At 27.4% G+C, this 14,201-nt stretch overlaps 3 protein-coding genes and 1 long non-coding RNA gene across 4 annotated transcripts; 3 read left to right on the top strand and 1 right to left on the bottom strand.

Moving 5' to 3' along the window:
- Positions 1-839: 839 nt before the first annotated feature.
- Positions 840-9,633, bottom strand: LOC114123043 (bifunctional glutamate/proline--tRNA ligase). Its single transcript, XM_050205979.1, has 17 exons — positions 9,467-9,633; positions 9,105-9,147; positions 8,007-8,175; positions 7,762-7,888; positions 7,442-7,637; positions 6,934-7,105; positions 6,053-6,304; positions 5,484-5,918; positions 5,070-5,414; positions 4,894-5,005; positions 2,739-3,092; positions 2,524-2,676; positions 2,331-2,448; positions 1,932-2,266; positions 1,610-1,846; positions 1,211-1,545; positions 840-1,132 (listed from the first exon to the last, which is right to left on the bottom strand). Exons 1-17 carry the CDS (start codon positions 9,509-9,511, stop codon positions 964-966), a joined length of 3,597 nt encoding a protein of 1,198 aa, XP_050061936.1. The 5' UTR covers positions 9,512-9,633; the 3' UTR covers positions 840-963.
- LOC126551790 (uncharacterized) lies at positions 3,300-4,662 on the top strand. Its single transcript, XR_007605675.1, has 2 exons — positions 3,300-3,859; positions 4,548-4,662. It is a non-coding gene; the product is annotated as an uncharacterized LOC126551790 (long non-coding RNA).
- Positions 9,634-9,968: 335 nt separating the features above from the next.
- Positions 9,969-10,523, top strand: LOC126552192 (uncharacterized). The gene is made up of 2 exons (XM_050206876.1): positions 9,969-10,217; positions 10,302-10,523. Exons 1-2 carry the CDS (start codon positions 9,969-9,971, stop codon positions 10,374-10,376), a joined length of 324 nt encoding a protein of 107 aa, XP_050062833.1. The 3' UTR covers positions 10,377-10,523.
- Positions 10,194-11,655, top strand: LOC114119430 (putative nuclease HARBI1). The gene is made up of 5 exons (XM_050207029.1): positions 10,194-10,419; positions 10,642-10,751; positions 10,813-10,992; positions 11,078-11,458; positions 11,528-11,655. Exons 1-5 carry the CDS (start codon positions 10,391-10,393, stop codon positions 11,653-11,655), a joined length of 828 nt encoding a protein of 275 aa, XP_050062986.1. The 5' UTR covers positions 10,194-10,390.
- Positions 11,656-14,201: the final 2,546 nt, after the last annotated feature.

Below are 14,201 nucleotides of genomic sequence, written 5' to 3'. Positions count from 1 at the left end.
CTCATAAATGCATTCTTATGGCAATGATTGGTGCATCTACTATCCTGACACGTGCCATGGTCATACTAACTTAGCCTTGATATCTCGTAGCCCATAACATTATAAATAACAATAAAAAATTAAAAAGCTTATAAAAAATATATTAATATATATGATCTTTAAGTAAGCTCATTTTGTTTATTGGTATGGAATCTTGAAAGATATTTTGGATATAAAAATAAACAGTTTTACAAATTTTTGTAACTTAAAATGAATTTTGCCAACATTTAAAAAAAATATATTGTCTATGTAATTTTGATATGCTAGACAATTTCTATAAAATTCTACCAAAAACTTTTATCAAAACAAATCCCATACCTCGTATTCAAATTAAAATCTTTGAATTTTGAACAAAAATATATTTACAATTCTTTTTTTTTAATTGCGATATAAATGTATATAAAATCTTGTTGACAGTGTTTAAGTAAAATAAAAATGATATGCTTAAGTCAAAAAAGAAATTAAAAATATATTATGAAAACTTTCAAGTTTAATGATGGCACAAAATACCAAAAGATTTTGAATATCTTATTTAAAAACGTATATAGGTAAAAAATTAATCTATACTACATTCTACATTTCATAAAGTGAAAAAAAAATCATCAAATTGTAATGGGTTATTTTATGAAATAATAATAGGAAATATTTGCTTATTTAATTAATTAGTATATTATGTTGGATTAAGGCTTTGAAAGAGCAAATGTAATTCCATCTACCTGTTATCGAAACAGTCAGTTCTATTATACAGTAGGTTGCAAAAATGTAATAGGCACATGGATATTATGATTAAACAAAAACAATTTGTAAATTATGGTATTGTATTTATAGATAAACATCAAAAAGAGGAGTTGTAATTTTTACACAAAAGTTAAAATAAAATGCACATCATAGTTTTATTAGGTAAAAACTAGCAAACATTTTAGTTTAATAACTGCGTCCAAATAGTGTAAATGACCCAGCTGTTAGTCCGCATTCTGGATGTATACATTGATCATTGGATTTTAATTGTTCATCTCCCTTAGGTTGTTCAAATGGTACGCATAATGATTTTGCTCCCATTGTTGAAGCTCCAACTTCTGCGGTACCATCATCCCTATAAAATATTTAGTATAAAAAGATAAAATTATAGTAAATCTCAAACTCATTAACTCATATAAATGCATTTTCATACAATGTGGTATCACGTTTGATGTTATCCTCGCAGTTAGGACGTCCACAGAACGGAATCAATAATAAACGTTTTGCTGCTAAATGTGCAGCACATTCAGACCATTTACGACATATTACAACATTTTCTTTCAATTCCTTTTCTGCTTTAGCGTACATATCTTGCTGTATTTGATTCAATAATTCAGTTATTCTTACAACCATCTTATCATTTCCATCATTATCTTTTGAACATCCTTCTAAGGAAATAGTTAGTTTCTCTCCACTATCTCGCCGTACAGCTACCATTTGGTTTCGATCCAAGTCTTTTGGTCCAATTTCCAACCTCAATGGAACTCCCTAAAATTAGATTTCACAATATTACCTTATTTACATCACACATGATTTGAAATTAAATAAATACCTTTAACTCCCAATGGTTGAACTTCCATCCAGGTGAATAATTATCTCGTAAGTCTGTATCTGCTCTGATTATTGTCGAAGACTTATGATGTTGGGCAACACTATTGTCATTATTATCATCATCATCTATTAAATTATTTCCTTTCAAGCGGTTGCATACATCTAAACAGGTTTTAGTCAAATTCTCTTTGACTTCGTTTGCTGTACTAGCGCCTACACCACATGGTACTATAATTACCTAGATTTAAATTGTAACTTGTTTAATTAAGTAGTAATCAAAAGCTAATTTTAAAGCAATAATAAATTTCGGAAAAAATTTATACCTGAATAGACGCTATGCGTGGAGGTAAGACAAGCCCACGATCATCACCATGAACCATTACCATAACACCAATTGTTCTTGTGGTCATTCCAAATGAAATCTGATGAACAAATGTTTTTTCATGTGTATCTGGATGTTCAAAATGAACATCAAACATATGAGCAAAATTGGTACCCAGGTAATGGGAAGTGGCGCCTTGAATTGCTCGACCGCTAGACGCTACGTATGCTTCACAAGTAGTAGTGAATTCTCCTCCAGCAAACTTTTCTTTTTCTGTTTTTTTACCTTTTATAACTGGTACTGCCAGAATATTCTTGTAGACATATTCATAATAACCTATAAAAATCACATATTAATAATTATTCAACTTAATAAAATAACTTAATAATTTTTAACTAACCTAATATTATTAATACATCACGTTCTGCTTCTTCTCTAGTTGCATATGCATTATGACCTTCTTGCCACAAAAACTCTCTAGTTCTCAAGAATGGTTGTGGATGTTTAAATTCCCACCTCTGAAATAAATTAATTAGATACTCAAACATGTCTCCTAAACATTTTACAAATTAACGACAAAAAATATAACGTACCACAACGCTGTTCCATTGATTGAGTTTCAAAGGCAAATCTCTATAAGACTGAATCCATTTGGCAAAAGCCGGATACATTCCTGTTTCGCTAGTTGGTCTTATAGCAATAGGCTCAGCTAAATCTGTTTCGCCAGATTTGGTAACCCAAGCAACCTATCAAGGCATTAATTCCATTAGATCAGTAAAAATGATATTTTATGTTATTGAAATTTTACCTCTGGTGCAAAATCTGCAATATGTTCTTTTTCTCTTTCTAATGCACTTTGTGATACAAACATTGGAAAGTAGCAATTGCGTACATTAAGAGGTTTTCTTTTAATCCGGGCATCAAACCATTCTTGTATTAATTCCCATATTCTATAGGCCCAAGGCCTAATCACATAACATCCACTTACGTCATAATACTCAATCATCTCGCCTTTAACTAAGACTTGAGAATACCATTCTCCAAGATTTTCTGATACTTTTGGTACTTCTAACCCTAATTTGGTAACTTTTTTGGTGTTCGTATTATCAGTCGTTTTAGAAGTGGTCACGGCAATATTGTCTTTTTTTTTAGATTTTTTATCCTAGAATTATTAATTTTTCATGATGAATTAAACATTAACACAATTATGAAAATATGATTTTTTATTTTAAATTGACTGACTGATGTTGTTGATGATCTGCCATTTACAGTTGGAGGTTGATATTCTTTACCAGTCATTGATTTATAATCATTTTTTAATGTTAATAGAACTTTTACTTGTTCTTCAATATCAGTCTATATAAAAAAATATATAAATATACACATTTGAACTAATTAAACTGAAATTAAAATCCATATTTTTCAAATTTAATTCATAAATAATTTTCATCTAATTTTAGTATTTTTGCTTAAGTATTAACTATATTTTAGTTAATAGTCGATTTCGTTTTAATATAAATTGACTACTCATACGAAATTCATCTGTGTTAAATTTGGTTGCCTAATGCTAACATTTAGCATAATACGTGTGAATAATTAATATTTTTTATTTTCTGATTTAGTGAATAGATGATATTTCCAAAGCATTAAATTTACATAGCTGCCCCACCTTGCATTGCTGTTGTTTTTATCATTTAATAATAGTTAGATTTTTTTTAAACGATCCAAATTTGATTTCCTTTTCATTCTGGACCAATAACCAACAAATCATTGAATAGTGTAAATAATAAAATAGTGAAAAGTTTTATACTATTATTATACTACATCAACTATCCATATTATCCATATTCTTCTGCTAATGAAATAGTAAAGAAAATTATCGAACAAAGAGATAAAGTGCGGTTAATGAAAAACAATAATGCTTCCAAAGTATGTATATAGTTAATGAATGTATTAAAAAAAGAAGTTAAGATAAATAAAAAAGTGCATGGTAAAACAGGCTCTAAGGCTAATTTTGATTCTTATGTTAATAAAAATGATATTAGTTTTTTAATAATTATCAAATTTTTTTCATCGGTGTTCCCTTTATTTGTTATTATTAAAAATTAGTATTTTATTGGATAGTTGATGTAGTATAATAATAGTATAAAACTTTTCACTATTTTATTATTTACACTATTCAATGATTTGTTGGTTATTGGTCCAGAATGAAAAGGAAATCAAATTTGGATCGTTTAAAAAAAATCTAACTATTATTAAATGATTAAAACAACAGCAATGCAAGGTGGGGCAGCTATGTAAATTTAATGCTTTGGAAATATCATCTATTCACTAAATCAGAAAATAAAAAATATTAATTATTCACACGTATTATGCTAAATGTTAGCATTAGGCAACCAAATTTAACACAGATGAATTTCGTATGAGTAGTCAATTTATATTAAAACGAAGTCGACTATTAACTAAAATATAGTTAATACTTAAGCAAAAATACTAAAATACTACCATCTAACTAAAATTAGATGAAAATTATTTATGAATTAAATTTGAAAAATATGGATTTTAATTTCAGTTTAATTAGTTCAAATGTGTATATTTATATATATTTTTTATATAGACTGATATTGAAGAACAAGTAAAAGTTCTATTAACATTAAAAAATGATTATAAATCAATGACTGGTAAAGAATATCAACCTCCAACTGTAAATGGCAGATCATCAACAACATCAGTCAGTCAATTTAAAATAAAAAATCATATTTTCATAATTGTCTTAATGTTTAATTAATAAAAACAAACATTAAAAATAAAAATTCATAAATTTATATGACAAAAATATAAATTTTAAAAAATAGAGAAAACTCATACAACAACAAAAATCTAAGGCATAAATGAAAAAAAATAGTTAAAATACTATGTTTTATACACTATAACTAATTATATCAATATAAGTTTTAAATTACCTTAGCATTACTTTGGGCAATTGCTACAGGAACAGTAGTTATTGGAGTTGTTTTTGTGTGACCATCAGGTATATTAAACAATACTAATGGAGTTTCTTTCCCAGTGTGAATGCTTAAAAAACCATTTATTTTTAATGAATATTTTAGCCCAAACGTTTTCCTAAACTAAAACTTACCTAAATGGCTGGTTTGTTGAATCACATATAAAGTAACCTCTACGTTGTAATTGAATCACATCTCCTTTCTTTATATCTTTCAATTCCGAATCACCTAACATTTGCAATTCCCAACGACTATTTTCTGTATTTAAATAATCCTTAAAATCATCATCTTTGGCTAATACTGCTTTACTGATTAAATTATCAAAATAAACACAAACAACTGGTACCAAAATAGGCAAGACTTCTTCAGATTCTGAATTATCAGTACTAGGTAACCAAGTAACTTTAATGGTAGATTTAAAATCAGTGTTCCCAAGGTCAGACACTGCATAAATTTTCTCTATTTTATTATCTTGATTCCTAAAAGATTTAAATCACAAATGGTAATCTATAAGTGAAAAATTATAACTTCTAATTAATAATCATTACCTTTCAATACGATTTATTAAAAGATTGCCCCAGTTTATAAATGTCGCATGACGTCCAGCTTCTAATAACTCTGCATCACTATAATCTATAAGAATTTTAGGTGCTGCCCAGACACAATTTTTTAATCCTAGTTGGGAATTTTTAGGATGTCTAGGGACATTGTCAATTTTATATGCTTTTTTAACATCTTCTACCACAACTTCAACAGGTGGATAAGATAATACAGCATTTTCTTTATTTGAATTGGATAACAATAAAGTAGTATGCCTTGGTGCTATTAAATCAATGATACCGCGATTCAATGACCAAATTTTATCCCACTGCATAGCTGTAACAGTTCTGGAAGAGCCTTGGGCCACAATGAATTGTTTCAATGCTTCGACCTGCATACCTCTCCTTAATACACCACGAACAGTCGGCATGCGTGGATCATCCCTTAAAAAGAATTAATTATTATATATTTAACAAAATTAAGAACCCAACAGTAATTTCAATTTGTAAACTTTGCAAATTAAAATTAATTGTATACTATGCAATTATTAGTACATAAATTTATCAACTTTACTAACCATCCATCTACATGACCTTGTTCAACAAACCAAGTTAACTTTCTTTTCGACAGAACAGTATTAGTCATATTTAATCTTGAATATGACCACACATAAGGTCGGGTTTCATGGTTGCGAGTTCCGAGTTTTAATGCATCACAAAACCAATAATATTGTGCATCTCGATCAGTATACTCTGTGGTACGTAAACAATGAGTAACGCCTTCTAAACTATCCACAATAGGACAAGCGAAGTCATAAGTTGGATAAACTCTAAAATTAATTCAAATAAATTATTAATAAAAATAAAATATAATTACCTATTATATTAAATTTATTTTTATTTTTATTGAAATTACAGAGTTATCACTAAGTCAGATTTAAGTGGAGGCACATAGTTGTTTTTATCACATGTTTAAATTTATAAAATTAATTATACATTATACATCAAATAAGTAGAAATAATATCTTCTTGAGTGTCATACTATTATTTTATCATAAAAATTACTTTGTCAACATACTATAGACAAATTTTTTATTTCATATCCGATCATATTTCTGTATATCTAGATATCAAGGTTATTAATGACATTAAATGATTTACAGTGAAATGGGGCTATACTTTAACAATTATCATCATGAATTTTAATTAGTATGTTATCTGTTATGCGAGCTCAAATTGGAATGAAATATAACAGATGTTTTTCAAAATTTAAATACAAGCTACCAAAACCTAACTAATAAATTATCAATAGATTTTAGTTCTCTCATTTTTTTTTTTTAATTTAGAAGAATATGAATTTCAAATAATCTTATATCAACATTTTTTTAGTTTTACTAATTTGAATCGAATAGTTTACAGCATTAAAACTGCTTTGTATGCTATGTTTTTATGTCCTTACTTATACTTATCACCAGTTCTAGGATGGTGTTCTGGTTTACAACGATATATAGTAGGGTCACGCAAACATCCATTTGCCGATTGCATATCAATTTTGGCTCGAACACAACACTTTTGACCAATTTCTGTACCTAAAACCATTTGTTTCCACAACTCTAGGTTCTTCTCGATTGCTGAAATATAAGTAAACAAATTTAAAAAGTGCATAACATAATCAAAGTCCAGATAATATAAATAATACTTATAGTTAATTATTTATTTTAACAAAATTAAAAGAATGATTAAAACAATAATAACCACTGAAGTTGATCGACTCTAACATCTCTGATAAAATAAATTAGATATTATATTATTATATTGTCTAAATAATAAAATAAATAGCCATAACTTTTAGTTTATACTATAAATTATAGTAACCAAGATATTAACTTTACTTCATAACCCTGTTAAGTGCTTAAAATCATTTATTAACTGTATTTTAAGTATAATATTTAAATCATAACACTTACAGTTGTTTCGATTTATTGAATCTATCCGTTGTTCACGTTCCAAACGAATTTTATCTCCATCAGTGTCATCCACATAAGCTAAGCCTTCTTTTAACATTCCATTCTCACATATATCTAACATTTTATCAAAATGATCAGAAGTATATGTAAAAATATCAGGTTTAATTTTCAACATATCAACATCTTCTAATATAACCTTAAAATAAGAATGACCCAAATGTTAAATCTCATAGCTTACAATAATATGGTTTATATTATTTGTTTTAAAATCATTAAATTATAAATAGACAAAAAACAAATCAGAAATATTATTTTTTTACCTTCTCAAAATCTTCTTTTTCCTTTGCTGGATTTGTGTCATCAAAACGCATTATTAAACGGCCATTAAAAGCCAATTGGTAATGTTGATTTAAGAGAGCAGCTTTTGCATGTCCAATATGCAAATATCTGAAGAAAAAAAATTTAACATTATATTAAGTATAATGCAAAGAACAATCCAATATTTTAATTTATGTTCTAAAGATAATTTGTTACTATAAATGTTATAAAACAAATAGGTACTAACCCACTTGCTTCTGGAGGAAATCTAACAACCACTTTTCCCATTTCAGCTCCTGGTAATTCCACAAACTTTCCTTGTTGCTTACTATTTTCTTCAACCGATTTTTGCGGTTTTGGTGGTTTTTCATTTTTTTTAGTATCTGTTTTCTTATTCTTAAGGACAGAAGTAGAACCTATATATAAATAAATATATTATTAATTATTACTAGTATTACCTAAACAAATCATTAATTGTTGAAAAAAATTAAATACTTAAGATTTAATAAATGCAATATAGATTTAAGTTTTAAAATTGAGATAGGTATGAAGTAGGTAAAATAAAATGTAGAAATAACTACAATATGATAATTATAATGTAATTAGAACTTAAATAAAGGTGTGCTGTTGTTATTAAAATTAGTTATAATATTCTTATTATAACACCAAAATAAATACATTTATACAAATATATAATATAAACTAAAAATATGTAATCAATTTTATAGATTATAAAATTAATCTAGGTATATTAGACTAATTTTGTACATTTTATTAAACAAAAATGAATTGATTAATAATATAAACAATAAATATTAGTCAAATACAATTACAAATGTTATAAATAGGTTAGGTATTATTAGGAAAATAAATTTGTCTATTTCAATTTTTTTCGGATTGGTAAAATTATAATTACAAAACATAAAAATAAATTAGTTTCTTTGAGACTATACCTGTAAGGTAATTATTGAATAAGTAATAAAAGAGTTAAAAGTATTTTAAGGATCATATTATAGATGATTTTGATAAATGTTCACTAAATTAAAATTCAAACTCTTTTACAAAAACTGTGTACATAAATTATTAAAATTGAATCTAACATCTTTTATAACTAGCTGATTGACAGTTATTTTAAATACTAAAATAATAATATAATAATATGATAAAACATTCATCAGTTAATGGTAACTATTAAGGCACTAAAATAATTTATTTAAAATATTTGTATTGTAAATACAAATAAAAGTCACATCATAGAGTATTGTAGCTCAATAATTTATAAAATTTAGCATATTTTAATAACTAGGTACCTACATTAAAGATCAAAAATTACATAGAAAATTACCTTGTTTTTTTGCATTTGTGTTTTGCAAGTCTGGAGCAGCCAACTAAAAAAAACAAAAAATAATATACAGATTTGGTTTGTGTTATTGATTCAAAAAGAACCTGGATGACATATTTTTTACTGGCAAAAAAATTAAATATTAGTTGGCAGATAACTGTTATTTTAACGAACTGTCGACCGATACACACAGCATTGAGATTTCATCACAGCTATGACTATTACAAAATCTAACTAAAAATTAGCGACAAATCGTATACACATACTTTCGTTGTCTACATACAAACATAATATCATTTTATCCTGAATGTATGTGTAATTATTTAAACTTTCAACTGAAAATTGGTAAAAGTCGATCATCTTACCTGCTGCTCCAGACTGGCCTGATCTTTTTCGGGAGCGTTACTCATGTTCAATCGACTAATGTCAACGAGAAATCACAAGAAACGAGAATGCCACGAAGGGGATATAAGTCGAAAAACCCACGAATGGCGAAAGGAAGAGAAAGCAAAATTGAAAATAACGAATAAAGTATGGCGATTACAGCGTGTTAGTTATTGATAACAACGACGCGTCGACGCACACACATACACATGACGTACACATCGTGTGTGGTGTGCCCATAGAGTAATAATGTAGAGTAACCGTGCCTTCGATAATTCAGCGCCGCTAAAAGTATGTTTGTAGCATGATGTATGTGATAAGAAGGTATGATGAATATGATTGTGATGAAAAATAAAACACAAATTTTAAATATCACGTTATCACAGTATCATCATTGATATGATTATTTTGATTATACAAAATATAAACATTATAAACACAAAATACGTTATCCTTATTCCTTTCTATATTCGAAAAGGTAAAATGGAATTAATTGCGAGTTCTATAGCAATTGCTAGCAAATTACTGGTATTGGATCGTGATGAAGTTACTCAAAAAAGTGATCTTGATGATATTTGTTTTTATAATTGGTTCCAACAAACTAAACGCAATAGAGCAGTTAGTAATTTTGAAAGTCGTTCCAAAATCAAATCCTACATTGGTTCAGTTGTTTTAAAAAATACGCCATCAGAATTTATATATCATTTCCGTGTGAGTCATGAAATATTTGAAGTAAGTTGGTCCATGGTTTATTGTTTATGGTAGTGCGGTGCCTGCCCTTTTTTCAGGTGTAAATAATTACCTTTTATATTTTAGATACTTTTGATGTCATTACCACCTAGAAGTAAATCAATAAGAGGAAGACCATTATTGGATAATCTTTTTGTTTAATATTAACTCTATGGATGTTGGCTAATGAAAAGGAAACCTATAGGTTAGTATGGCTCTAATGGTTGAATAAATTTAATTCTAGCTATGTTAACGGATGTTGCTTTTAAATTAATTTTGAATATGTCCACATGAATAGCGTTTGTAATTGTAGTTTAGTGATAATATGTTAAGTTCTCAATTATTACATGTAAAAGAATATGTACACTAACTGTGTAAGCAAAATATTTTGAAGATCATAATAACTTGTATGTTATTTAATTTGTAGACAAACTGGAGAGCGGTTTGGAATTAGTGAAAGTACTGCTTTTAGAGTCTTTAAAAGTACCATTTCATCGATTTCTAACTTGGAAGAGAAATACATTGTATGGCCCACAGGTAAAAGTATAAATTGATCATACGTTTATCTATATATTTTATTCGTTTTTTAACTCCTCAGAATTGGCAGCCCAAAGAAACATTAATGGATTTTATAATCTTAGAAAAGTGCCATTTCCCGGAGCGTTTTGTGTAGTCGATTGTTCACATATACGCATAAATGGTTCACTAAGTGATAATAGTTACCTTAATCGAAACCACTATCACAGTGTCATTATTCAAGGAATATGTGACTTTGAGGGTACTTATTGTATTGAATAAGTAGTTAATTTATATTAGCCATAAAATAAATTAGGCATCATTTATAAATACATTTTCCATTTCAGGAAAATTCATTAATGTATTTGTGGGATATCCTGGATCATCGCATGATGCTGCAGTTTGGGTCAACAGCCCCGTACATAAACAATTGATGCAAAATCATTATGAAGTTATTCCACCAAATTGTTTCATCTTAGGGGATTCAGCATATCCATTATCAGAGTTCCTAATGAAACCTTATCGTGACAATGGGCATTTAGAATTACACCAAAAAAAATTTAATACAATATTAAGTTCAAGCAGAGTTGTTATAGAACAGGCATTTGGTAGTCTAAAAGGTAGATTTCGAAGATTAAAAGGTATTGAAACATTATGTGTTGAAGCCGTTTCCAAAACCGTAATTGCAGCTTGTATAATACACAATATGTGTTCAGATTCAGATCAAGGTAATTTTAGATTGCAGAAGATTTTCTTTTTTTAGTTCATTATTTAATATTTAGAAATACATATTCTAGACTTTGAGGTGGATGATCTTGCTGACGATTCATTTTTTAACTTTGAAGCTGAAGAACACTCTAATTCACGGACAACTAGAGCATCTGATGCACTAGCTATAAGAGATTCTATTGCTAAAAACTTATAAGCTATAACATTTTGAAAAATATATTATTTAAGATAAAGAAATTCTTGTTTTTATTTTTTAGTAGTCCTTACTTAAAAATAATTAATGTGAAAAAAAATAAAATATATAAAAAAAAATAAATAAAATTTAAGAAACAAATAATATTTTTCAGTCTTCTTGAACTAAGAATAAATAATACAACATAAATAATAATGAACTCCATATTATGACTATGTACAATATTATAGTTATTATAGTTAAATTATAACATTTAACTCTTATCAGCTAAACATTTTAAAGCCGAGGCTATATCGGAAAGTGCTTTAGCTTCAGTTTCTCTGATAGTCAATAACCTTTTTTGATGCTCTTCCATTTTAACCATTTCTTCTCTCTTAAGATCTATGTATGCATCCATACCATAAGATCTCTTTTTTGACATAGATTTTTTTTTTGGAGATGGTTTTAAGGGAGACTTACTCGTAACTGGTAATTTACTAGATAAAATGTCTTTGGCAGGTGAAGAATTGTGTTTTGATGTAGATGCCAATGTAAATGAACCTTTTAAATTAGTAGCGGGGGGGTTTATATTGTCTTTGGTTCCAAAGTGCTCATTGAAATCGTTATAATATTCCCAAATAATTGAATCAGTACCGGTACTATTTGATTTTTTAACATTTGCCTTATATGTTTGCCATAAGTTTCTCCATTTTCTGTCACAAAGTTTATCTGTTAGGTTAATCTTATTTTCAAACGCAGAGTTTATTTTTAAAGCAATTGACCTCCAAAGTTTTATTTTTTTACATGATGGCCGTTGGAATAATGGGTCGCATTCAATTCGTTCAGATATTAAAGCTTTTGTGAGTATTGAAGTCCAAACTATTTCACTATTTTCCTGTGCTATTTCTGAAATTATAAATGGAAAAAAAATTAAGAAATTATTTTCATATCATAAGACTCTTTAATTACTTACCTTGTTTAGAATCAATATTATGGATAGAGTGAGATTCTTCATCATGGCTAGATATGGACTCATCCAAAGAATCAAATAAGCTTTTTTTTGCTTTAACACTATGGTCACTTTTTTGGGGGTTCCAATAGGTTTGATGGTCATCACTAGATTCTCTTGATTCTAAACAATAAATACAAATAATTTAAAAATGAATATATTTTTTTAATTATTTGTAAATAGTGAATGTGAATGTAATTTATTACATCAAGTTATTGCAGTCAATTATTTTGAATTATTGATAAACACATATAGGAATCAGTATCTTAAAAAAATTAGAAAAATAATAGATTTATTTCTCAAACACCAAATTTCTCACACTATTTTTACTTATATTTATCAATTACAAATTTTAATAAATGGGTACAATATATAAAGATGTATTTGAGTTTATAGTTAATTGTGTTACTAGTTACTATACATTAATTTTTTCTCAGTGCACATAAGTTCATAATAGCAGTAGGAATATACCTATTAAAAATACATAGGCACATTTTTTAATTATAACCATTTAAAGTTCAAATATTGACAAAATGTATTTAATTGAAAATTTACAAGCTCTTTAGTTGTTAAAAATGTATAAAATGTTTAAATTTTATAGTTAAAGATTGAAAATTTAAAATAAGGTTCCACATAAGTAGTTAATTCTGCTGCAAAAAAAATCAAAAAATATAGTTTTTTTTTTAGTTATTTCAAGTTCAAATTTACCCATTACCCCACAAAAAACATCCAAATGCAACAACTTCTTAGGCCTTGTTATATAATAGTGAGGAAATACATGACAATGTTTCTTGTTTATGTTAGACATTATTAACATTAACAGATTAAATTACATGTTGTTATTAAATACTCACTTTCATAGCAGGCTTTTTGTTTTTTATAACTTTTAGCTGAAGAAACTGTAGAAAGGGATATTCCTTTTAACTTCAGCTCTTCAATATCTACAAATGCATATGTCATAGATTCATCTGTACAAAAAAAATATAATTCAAATCACTGTCTTACCTTGTCTTAAGTGGTACAAAAAATGTCAAAGATTCAAAAAATGGTCTTCAAGTGCATTTAAAAATTAGAAATTCTGAATTTTAATACAATATGCATAATTTAACCATAAAAATAGGATGAGCATTTTTTAAAAATCACCCTACCTAACCGAAAATATATTTATTATAACATGAACTTTATTCCATAATATATTATTTAGGATACTTCAATACTTGTACTTAGTTTTTACTAACCTGGATCCATTACTTTGCAAAGGACTTCGGTACCATCTTCGCTATACTCGGGCTCGTTGTTAGGGTTCATCACCAAACTCAAAAATGTCAACGCCATTTTAATGTAGGTAATGTTAGCAATGTTAGCATCGGACGATAGTATTTAAATTTAAAGGCAGAATGTTAAGTTAATTGTTATAAGTTATAATATCTAACAAACAATAGACAAAGACAATTATAGCGAGAAGCGGGATTCAGGAGTACATAATAATATAAATATTATAAATTAAGTTGTTACCCGGTATTCGGTATGTAGTGAGCACCACACATAGATGGGTATTAAA

This window comes from Aphis gossypii, chromosome X (assembly GCF_020184175.1).
Source record: "Aphis gossypii isolate Hap1 chromosome X, ASM2018417v2, whole genome shotgun sequence".
NCBI lineage: Eukaryota > Metazoa > Arthropoda > Insecta > Hemiptera > Aphididae > Aphis > Aphis gossypii.
This window is presented reverse-complemented; position numbering and strand designations above follow the sequence as displayed.

What these genes read in the sequence shown, in the direction of transcription:
- LOC126552192 (XM_050206876.1), top strand. Translation starts at nt 9,969, where the DNA reads ATGGAATTAATTGCGAGTTCTATAGCAATTGCTAGCAAATTACTGGTA. An exon ending in TGAGTCATGAAATATTTGAA is followed by an intron (nt 10,218 to 10,301) that starts GTAAGTTGGTCC and finishes TTTATATTTTAG; the next exon opens with ATACTTTTGATGTCATTACC.
- LOC114123043 (XM_050205979.1), bottom strand. Translation starts at nt 9,511, where the DNA reads ATGAGTAACGCTCCCGAAAAAGATCAGGCCAGTCTGGAGCAGCAG. An exon ending in TTGCCCAAAGTAATGCTAAG is followed by an intron (nt 3,093 to 4,893) that starts GTAATTTAAAAC and finishes TAATAATTCTAG; the next exon opens with GATAAAAAATCTAAAAAAAA. An exon ending in ATCAAACGTGATACCACATT is followed by an intron (nt 1,133 to 1,210) that starts GTATGAAAATGC and finishes AATATTTTATAG; the next exon opens with GGATGATGGTACCGCAGAAG.
- LOC114119430 (XM_050207029.1), top strand. Translation starts at nt 10,391, where the DNA reads ATGTTGGCTAATGAAAAGGAAACCTATAG. An exon ending in AATGAAAAGGAAACCTATAG is followed by an intron (nt 10,420 to 10,641) that starts GTTAGTATGGCT and finishes TTTAATTTGTAG; the next exon opens with ACAAACTGGAGAGCGGTTTG. An exon ending in ATACATTGTATGGCCCACAG is followed by an intron (nt 10,752 to 10,812) that starts GTAAAAGTATAA and finishes TTAACTCCTCAG; the next exon opens with AATTGGCAGCCCAAAGAAAC.